Raw genomic sequence first — 11,020 nt, 5'->3', positions numbered from 1 at the left:
AACTATCCACGTTGTGCTTATGTTTTTTTACGGTTCCGTTATTTGATTTTTTTTATATATATACATACCCACTCAAGAAAAAGAAACTACCCACGTAGTTATGTGATATATCAATTAAATTCATATATACATATTTATCATTATTTTTTCTTTAAACATATTTACCAATTTACACAAAGAAATAAATATCCATAAAAAGCTCCCCTAATCTCAATTAAATTCATATATTACATTTATCATTTTAAAGATAAAAATTACTTTGACATAAACTAAAATTGTTATAATAAATATATTAGTTAAAAATGTTTATAAATTATATTTATAACATATTAAATATATGTCCTTAAAAAAATATTAAACATGTGTACTTTTATGTCATTTTATATTTATCAGTCACTTCAAAAATTAATTTTATCAAACACTTTAATTTCATTCAACTAGTTTTTCAGCTACAAGCTTTCAGCTACCAGTCATCAGCTATAAGCTAGCTTTTCAGCTATCAGCTAGCTTATCACCTATCAGCTAACTTATAGCTTAATTTTACCAAACAAACCCTGAAGGGACAAAAGAGCAACTGTTTATCATTTTAATGACTTAAAAGCTTGTAATTAATTAATGTTATATATTTGGAAAACTAAAGTTTGTTTTTTTATTTTTTAAAACAAAGTTTGTTTTGTTGTCATCTTAAAATTGACAATTGTTTGTTATGAGAGAGATATAGTGTGCAAAAAAATAGGAATTTATTGAAGAAAATTATAGTAACTAACAATCGTTTTTATAAAAACTATCGTTTATAATTTATACGCATTAGTGTAATTGTACCCATCTAAACGTTAAGATTAATTTTCTTTAAAAAAACGATAAGATTAATTTGAATATTGTTTCTCTTAGTTTCTTGAAGAAAAAAAAAAGATTACTTTGAATATTGTTTTTTTGTAAGATAATAAATTAGGCCGAAAAAAAATTAAATTGGGCTACAAAGAAATTAGGCTAGGCTATTTGCTTGTCCTATATATAGAGCGGTAAATAACTACTTTTTTTAGTCTCGTGTTTTTGCTGCAATTGTCGCACTCTCACTTTGCTAAGGTTTACCTTTGTCGACACCGAGTGTTTTGTTTTGGGATTTAGAAGATAATTTACTTGAGAGATATCATGCCAACTGTTGCTACCTTTGATAAGGTAGGTTTTTATTTTCTTCAATGATATATCTTGATTTCTTAATCTTCCTGAATTTGCTTTGTCAATAGGATTAGCTTTTTTGTGCTATTGAATCTACCGGTGTCTAAATTGAGTGCTATTGAATCTACCGGTGTTTAAATTGAATCACTTCATGCAGGCTCTATTACTATCGGCGTTACTCGGAATGCTTGTAGTTCTCATCTCTGCTGGATATGAGTTGTTGCATTCATCTGTTACCGCTGGACTTGGATGGTTTCGGTGAGTTGTTACAATCGAATTATTTATCACAGTTGGATTTTTTATTTTATTTGGAATTGGATTCACTTTTGTAAAAAAATATTTTATGGCCTAACTTCTTTAAACACTACGGTTGTTTTATTCTGAATTGAGTAATGCTGCTTCTCGCGAAAAATTGCTTCGGGAAAGTATCCCGACCATTTATATATTTTTTTTTAATTTGTAACTGTTGCATATTGATGTCTTTAAATCCAACCAATGATTTCTGCTAAAAGAATCCAACGATGGCAATCAATTCGTGAAACCCTCGTGATAATTTGTTTTTACTGCATATAGCGGTGAATTTTGTTCTTTCATAAAAATTTGAATAAATTCATGAGTAACTAACTACTCATTAACATCTATTTAATAATAATGGTTATAAGGAATATATAAATATTAACAAAACATTTTTCTTTTACATGCTAGAAATAAAATTTTCCTGTTTATATTCCATAAAGTTATTCTCGTAATAAATTTAGTAAAATGTGAAACAAGAGCACACTTTGAAAAGGTGGCATGTTTTATTTGTTTTCTTTTCAATGTTATTGAGTCCTTTGCATTTCTTTATGTGATGCTATTAGAGTATTAGTGCATTAGACTTAAGTATAGTTACTTTAGACTAAGCCTATTGAGATTAGTCACTTAAGTACATCACTGTACTCTATATATACTTGTATTGAACTGTTCCGATAATAGTGAATAATACTTTCTGATTTCACTTTCCCTCTTTCTCTCTTCTTTATCTTTGTCTCTCTCCTCTAACCGTTTCTGTAACAACCTCCATTGATGAAGCTTAGAGCTTCTATCAGATGCATCTTTTATCGTTTTAACTTAATGGTTTTAATTTGTTTTTTCAGAACCATGGAAAATAAAGTATTTCAGGATCATGTTGGGTCACTTTGGCAATATGCCTTCCTTGCTGTATTAATGATTATAATGTTTTTCAAAACCTTGGCAAAAGTATCTAAAATGTTTTTCGGAACCTTGGCAAATAAAGTATTTAAGGATGATGTTGAGGATGAAGGGGGTCTGTCACTTGGGCAACATGCCGTCCTTGATGTAGTAATGTTTTCCAGAACCTTGGCAATGGCAAATGAAGTATCTAAGGATGATGTTGAGGATGAAGGGGGTCTGTCACTTTGGCAACATGTTGTCGTTGCTATAGTAAGAGTTGTGGCATTGTTTGCATCTTATAGTGGAAGTTTTGAATTCTTTAAGGATACCGTTGGCATAGAAGAAATATATTGTATTGTTGGTAAGTGTTGAGTGCTTGCAAATTATTTAATTAATGCATTATTTCTCTTTTTTGGCTTGAAATGACAATACAAGTAATGATACATGAATATTAAGTTTTTTTTTTTTAATGACAAACGTTAAAATGTTAATTGTTATGTTAGTTTTTTGTCTTTGCCACCCTAGACCTCCAACTTTTTAACTTTAGTTCAAATCAATTGAACTATCCAACCCTCCATGAAGATTAAGGTTATATCCAGTTATTTGATATGAACTCTTAATGTATACCCAAGAGACTGCATATTTATAGTTATTCACCTTTTTTTGTATGCTTTTGTTTCTATTAGTGCTCTTGTACTTTGTTGTTTTTTGTTTGTTCTATTTGTGTACCAAGTTGTGATTCTGGATATTTCAAAAGCTTCTATAATTAAACACTTATATATCAAGATTTCTCAATTATTGATCACTAATTTTCTTCTGATTGGAAATGTGATATTCCATATGGATTATGTACACTAATTAAGCTACAAGTCCCTTTTTATTATACTGCAAAAAAGATTGTATTCTCACTGTTTGGTACTTAATCTCCTGTTCAGGTACTCTTAGTGTATCTGTATTCTTTGCAGCAGCTTGCAGTTTTCCATTTGAATATGTGATGACTCAGATTAACAAGATGCAACCTGATGCTGAAGGAAAATATCCATACACCGGCTATCTTGACTGTGCTGTCAAAACCTTCCAAGCAGGAGGACCATTCAAATTTTTTACTGGATTCTCTCTCATTTGTGACAGGATTTTTCATTTTCTTGTAGCATTATTCCCTCGCCTTGTTATGTTGTTTGTTCTATCCAGGTGCACTTAGGGCCTCACTGATATGTCTTCCGTGTTGATTGGATTTGGATTACTTTAGTTCCATTTTCTTTAATTTGGTTGTAATTGTTTTTAGACATTGTCGTCTCCAAATTTAATTTCAGATAAGATTTTTTTCTTTTTATTTTTTTACGTCATTTCGTTATGAACTCTTAATGTTTAAATTTGTTAGTTGATAATTCAAGTTTGTTAGTGATCTAATCAGGCTTGTTTGGTTAATCACATTAGAAACCTAGTTAGTTTAGTTTGTTAATAGTTTGTTACAAATTTACTAGATTTTAGCTTAAGGTTGTTAGTGTTTGTTATATGACTTGTACTTCAAGCAACCTAGCATAACCATGTATATAAGTTACTTTCATGTGTATTTTCACAAATCATTGAAATCACAACTTTAATACTTCCATTCTCTTCATTCACCTATTCTTCTCATTCTCTCTAATTCAACAAATTCAAAACCCTAGAAAAACCCTAAGCCTGTTCATCAAGCTATAGCTGTGCTAACAAAATTTTATGTTATAACATTAATTTTAGATTTGATGGTTGAAAATTCATATACAAGGACCAAAAGGAGAAAAACAATTATTAGATTTAACATAACAAAAACAAGTTAGACAATGAATCTTGCTCCTTGCCCCCACCACTTCATCGGATCCGCCACCGTCTCTTCCTCTCTCACCTCTCTCCCCTGGCGATGAATCTTCTGCCTCTGTCACTTACATTCACATCTACTATGGCTTTAAAAAGACTTTTTTTTTTACTTTAATCCCTTACTTAGACTTTATACTTTTAAATTCCTATCCTATAGGAATTTTGCAAAATCCGAATTTGTGGTGTGAATCCAATTTGTATCAAATTAGACACGGAAACTATTGTATGGCCGCAATGACTTGGGCACAACAATTGGACAACGCTCACCAAAATATATACTCCTCTATTTCAAAATATTTGATTTTGTTTGAGTGTGTACATTATTCACATAATATACATTGATTACATTTTTAATTTTATACTATTATATAAAGATAAATTGTTGCATATAAGATGTTGGATTTGTCTTTAGGTATATTTTCAAAATATCAAAAATTGGTTGTATAAATATCATTTCTCTTATTTTAAAGGTCATGCTACTAAACGCAATGTTAGATAACTCAAGTAAAATATTATCTTAAAATGTACATTCAATTCATTAAAAAATAAAAAATCAAATCCAAACACAAATTCTATAAAATATTTCTATATTTGATTCATTAACTTGTGTCTTAAAAGAACAAATTAACATTTTCTTTAAAAAGTAATATAAAGGGTCATGTTAAAAAGTTCTAAAGCAATTGATAAATTTTATTTAAAAAAAGTTAGTTTCAAAGCAATTGATAAATTTTGTTTAGAAAAAATTATTTTTTAATATTTTAATGTAATGAATGCACAGTACACAATTTTATTTTTTAATTTTGTTTAGAAAAAGTTATTGAATACACAATTTCCCATAATAAAATTTCTACTTTCAATTTAAGTGTGTACTCTTCTTAAGTTCACGCACTTCCTTTTTTAGGGAAAGGGCAAGAATATTTATTAAAACTATGGATATTATTTAATTCTTTTCTTTTCACTTTCGAATTTTTCTCAAAGGAAAATGGTACTTTGTCAAAATATGAGTGTTTTTAAATATAAGTCTTGCTAACCGGTGCATCCAGACCATTGGTTAAGAAATCCATAAATAAAAATTTTGTTTTGGAAATATAGTTGTTACTTTTGACCCTTAAACACTGAAATTTGCTAGTAACAACTTGAAGTAGGTTGTATGCTTTTTATTTCATGGCATTTAAAAAGACTAATCTACAGCATATATAGGTTACTTAAATATGTCATGACTGCGATTATATACTGAATATTGATCTGTTGTAAGTTTTCTAACATGCATGCATATGACACAAAAAATACCTGAAATGCACATCATATGAAGTTCGACTAAGTCGCAATTGATCTGATTTTCATATTTGGACATAATTTGTGAAATTGCAAGAAAAGGCGGAGTAAATGTTAAAAAGAATTTTCTTATGTAATACAATGTGTGCGTGTAATAAAATTATAATCAAAAAAGAAAAATGAAGTGAGAACAACAGCACTCAACATTAGTTTATATGTACTTTTGGGAAGAGAATTATGAAATTTTGAATCCATTGAAGGTACCATTAGTCCAAAAGAAGCTTTGTTTGTTTTTATTGATCACCAATTAGGATATGTATTCTTCTCTGTACAAATGTATCAAGAAAAATGCAATGGTGTCAGGGCTCAGTTTTAAGAAAACAAATGTAAACATAATGGAAAACTGAAAATAAATGTCAAGTGTATAACAATATAATTAACCAGGATAAATGTAGTTACCTATGATATCATGCAAAACAAACCAATATTTGGAGGACTAAATCCCAAAAGCCTGAGAGAATATAGGAATATAAAGCATAGTCAGAGTTCTATCTCAAAGATTTTGAATGATTAGGTTTATATAAGGTTAGTTCCTGTAATGAAAGTTAATTGTTAGTAAATTTTTTATATCTTTGAGACTGAACATAAGATATTAGCTAAATGGATAAATGAGGTTACCTTAGAACAGAATTCATGATCATGATGCAAATTTGAAGTTTTCACTATTGTTTCCTTTTAACAGCCTGTGATTGTGTTCCTCGACTCGAATACATGGACAGACTCTTCAAAGAAACTAAAGGACGAGAAAGCCACGACTCAGAAGGTGACTTTGGCAACGGTGGGGAAAGAAGGTGCAGAACACTTTTAGCATCGCTTTTTCCTAAACCATCATCAACTACAACAATTTGCTTGTTGTTAAACTTTGTACCTTTGTCAAATGAGCTTTGCACAAGTTGCAAGGACATGGATTCTTGGCAAATTTTCATTGAAAGGGAACTTCACTGCTGTTGCTGTTAATATAATTCCATTTTGATTTGTGCAAAAAAACATTTTATTGTTTTTTTTTTTACAAAAATACATTTTATTGTTTAATTTACCTGACCGTGGATGTGTCAGTGGAATTTATATCTGGTTGTTTTAGTTTAAATATTATTACGGCCGCCCTTAGACACGGTTGTTGTGGCAGAAAAATCGTAGAAGAGGATTATAGAGGATGAAGATGAAGTTTGTGGACCTACGGTTCCTATAAATCCATTCTAGGGATGCGGCTGCTACAAATCCATTTTAGGGTTAACATTTTGGCGATTGCTCTTATATGTCCTTCAGATCTTTTGTTTAACACTTTGAAGTAAGTACATCATAGTTATAATCTAATTAGAAAACAAGGATTGTGTCCCGTGAACATAGCTCAGTTGGTAGGACAATGCATTATTATAAGTAGGGGTTGGGGTTCGAACCCCGGACACCCCACTTATTCACCTTATAAGGTGATTTCTAGCCACTAGGCTACCTGACCAAAAAAAAAACAAGGATTGTAACTCCCAATAAATTTGATGCTATCATATTTTAAGGATATAATTGGGTTGTCCTCGTGAGCTTAGCTCAGTTGGTATGGACAATGCATAAAATATATGCAGTCCGGGGTTCGAACCTCGGCCATCACAAAAAAAAATTTAAGATCCGATCAATCAAATTTTAAGATCCGATCAATCAGATGGAATTTAAGATCCGATCAATCAAATTTTAAGAACCGATCAATCAGATGGACTTTTGAGTAATTTGAAGGGACAAAAGAGCAATTGTTTATCATTTTAATGACTTAAAAGCTTGTAATTAATTAATGTTATATATTTGGAAAACTAAAGTTTATTTTTTTTTTATTTTTTAAAACAAAGTTTGTTTTGTTGTCATCTTAAAATTGACAATTGTTTGTTATGAGAGAGATATAGTGTGCAAAAAAATAGAAATTTATTGAAGAAAATTATAGTAACTAACAATTGTTTGTTACGAGATAAAAATAACATATTAAGTTTATTGGAAAGAGAAAGTGTGTGAAAAAAAATGAACATATTGGTGTATTAAAATAAATGTATAATAGGAAGTAAATGTGCAAAAATACACTTAGCTAATTTGATGTTAATATTCCTAAACGACACTTAAAAAGGAACGCAGAGAGTAATAATATAATGTGACTTTCAAATGTAATAAAATCTACAAACCATATTTATCTTCTTCAATGACAACAATAATATAACAAATCTCTATTATATATATTTGCCTTAATTTTTTTGAAAAGTACACTTGGCACTCTTCTATGTTAAACTTCATTTAATGTATTACACACCTAAGCATCACTAATACACATGTGCACATCATCATCTAATTGTAGCTTGATTATTGGCTATTGACAAATCATTGTTACATATTAACACATGTTTGACCTTGCCATTTATTAATATGAATGCCAATACAAAAGTGGCATCCTATAAGAATATGCTCTCTATTGAACCTACAACCATTTCATTTTGTATTAATATTTCCACTAATCAAACAATCACCCTTTAATGTCCATAAATGTCTTATAATTACATGTGAAAAAAGTTCTAATTTAAGATCTGCATCAACAATTTTATTGCTCAATTTTTCTCTATAAATATTGGTTCAACTTTCACCATTTCATATTCATTCAAAGAATTTAGAATTCTTTCCAAATATCGTAACGAAAGTTGTATATGATGGTGGTTCGGGTAAAAAGGTGTTTTCATTTATACTATTTTTTGTTAGTTTTCTCTCATTGTATTGTTTATATTTGATAGTATTATCTATCATTTTTTTTAATTCACTTATAAATTCTAGACTTCTTTATCAAAATCCAGGGATTATGGATCTAATATGTAACGTGGAGGCTAGACCTAGCAATTAGACATCTAAATTTTGAACTCACACCTTTCAAGCGATCATTTGATATCAGGATCAACACGTAGCAGCAGTACAATTTCGTCCAAGAATTTTAGAAGAATATTAAGGTTGAGAAGGATTGATAAGGATCTATGAAACATGGAGATTTTTTTTTCTTTCTATGAAACATGGATATAAACAAGTACTAATGTTCTTTTTAGTGTTTACTGGCATTATCATCAAATTGTTTGTTGATCATTTATTTCTTTTGGCTGAAATATATAATTTAGTTTTTTTTGAAGGAATAATTTAGTTGTTTCTCCTTAAAAAAATAATCTGGTCGTTTCAAATTATAATTTTGCTACGTTAATGTTGTTGGTTTTTTTTTGAAGGAATGTTGTTGGTTGGTTTTTATTGTCTTTGTTTATTTTTTCATATTTTTTAATTATATTTTAAAACAAAGCAATTTGATTAGATGCACCAATAAAACAAAGTGATTTGATATATCAATAAAAAAAATTGTTGCTATATACAAGTTAACTCATTCACTATATATGAAATTATGAATCTATATTATTATAAAGATAAAAAAAAATATTACACGTGACATTTTAATTTGCTTACAAGACTTAATTGCTCTTAATTCTTCATTTGTAAATTTCCTACAATAAACACGTTACTTCTTTTTTGTTATTATTACTTACTCATATTAATTTAGTAATTTTTACGAACATTCAAAGTTATTTTACTTACTCATATTAATTTAGTAATTTTTATGAACATTCATAATCAAATCAAGAAAGAGAAGATTTTCACATGCCAAAACAATTGTCCTTTTTTATGGTGAAAATTTTATAATTTTTTGTCAATCATTTCTATACATGCTAACAATTCAATTAATAATCTTAAACAAAATAAAAAAAAATATCTACTTCGAATCTCTATAATAAACAAAAGGCATGCACAACAAAAATAAATCAAAATAGGCGAATAATTATTGATTTAAATTGTACTAAAAAAACTGATTATGATTTTATTATACAGTTTCAACTCTATTTTATTACTCAATTATAACTTAATCGTTGTATTTTCTTCATGATTTTTTTAATCTATGAAAATAATATCCTAAGTAAATAGAAAATCATTTTTACGTATTAATTTTCCTACGAAAAATTTAATAAAATAATTTTCCAAATATTTGTTTTAATTTTTGGAAAAATAAATCAAGGTAGGCAAATTTTCCAATCAAACTTATTAGGCCATATTTTGTTAAAAAATTGAACAAGCAAGAATTTTGGTTGAGAAGTGTCCTTTTAATCATACATTATCCCTGCAAGAATTTTGTTTTGAATGAAAATTATATGCATTGATTTTAGTTGATTACATAATATGCATGGTCAAAGATAATTAATAACATTTACCTTCAATTCCTTAATGGTGATCATCATTTACCTTCAATTTCTTTTTCCTCTAAAAAATAATTTGTTCAATTCCTTCAACATGATAAATGGATGATTTGCGTTTTTAATCATATGTTTAATGTTCAATAATCTGCTAGCCTTTTCCCTATATATAGTCGATCCATCTTACATACGATCTTATTACCTTTAAAAAATTTGCAATGGTACCATACACATGTTCCATTTCCATTGTTTCTAAATATGAATCAACCATTAACGTTAGAAAAAAATTAATCAAACAACGTGTTTTACTTCTCTTGCTTGAAACAGAAATTTTATAACATCAAATAAAATGTATAATTAAATTAAATGAAGGATTAAATGACAATGAAAATTCATGAATGAGTTTGAATGAAAAATAACCGTTAAAATAAAGCTTAATTCTCTCGAAAAAAAATAAAGCTTAATGAAATTTTTTATTTAAAATAAAGCTTATAAAAATATCCAAATAAGAACAATTACATTGGACAAATCCTTTTGCTTAGTAATATTTGTTTTTTGGTACATTTTACTTAGTATTTTAATCTCAACAAGAGTGCACTAAAGATCCTATGTAAATCTTCTTTTATTTTTAATTTCACTAAGATAATAAATAAAACGATGTTAACCCTTTTACCGCCGATTAAGGATCCATTTCCTAAAAAGAAATACCCATTCATTACCAAAAAAAATTGTTAAGAAAAAAATATTTATGAGTTGATTATTGTTTGTATAATATTACGAAGTTTACTCCGCTAAATTATTTTTTTTTACCAAAAATGGTAACAATCACATTTGGATTGAATCCGTGTGAGACGCACCAAAATATAAAGTTTTTTAATTGTTTTTCTTAAAAAAATAATTGGTATATGCAAATTTCACTATTGTAAACAAATAAAAAATAGCTTCATTTTTTTTTTCAATGAAAAACTAATTGAATTTTTTATCACTTATTAATCATGTTTCAAAGGCAACCATCAAATTATCGTCATTGTTTGATTTCTCAACCAATCAAATGGGGTCATGTGGTCATGTACTCTTTGCCTTAACTTTCTACCAATTAGAGTAACTAAATCATTATAGGTTTCAATCATACACGTATTTGTTAACAAGTAAGTCAAATATATATATATATATATATAGGTACAACAAATATAACTTTCTAACATGCAAAATCTTAAAGGACCATTGAGTACGAG

General features: G+C 28.3%; 1 protein-coding gene across 1 annotated transcript; it reads left to right on the top strand.

The window, feature by feature from the left end:
* Positions 1-2,262: 2,262 nt before the first annotated feature.
* On the top strand, positions 2,263-3,762 carry LOC146933327 (uncharacterized). The gene is made up of 2 exons (XM_085708391.1): positions 2,263-2,713; positions 3,288-3,762. The coding sequence occupies exons 1-2, from the start codon at positions 2,293-2,295 to the stop codon at positions 3,551-3,553; spliced, it is 687 nt and encodes a 228-aa protein (XP_085564517.1). The 5' UTR covers positions 2,263-2,292; the 3' UTR covers positions 3,554-3,762.
* Positions 3,763-11,020: the final 7,258 nt, after the last annotated feature.

The sequence above is a fragment of the Medicago sativa genome, chromosome 4 (assembly GCF_051527215.1).
Source record: "Medicago sativa cultivar Bolivia chromosome 4, Bolivia_mono, whole genome shotgun sequence".
NCBI lineage: Eukaryota > Viridiplantae > Streptophyta > Magnoliopsida > Fabales > Fabaceae > Medicago > Medicago sativa.
Note: the sequence above shows the minus strand (reverse complement) of the source record. Positions and strands in the feature narration are given on the sequence as shown.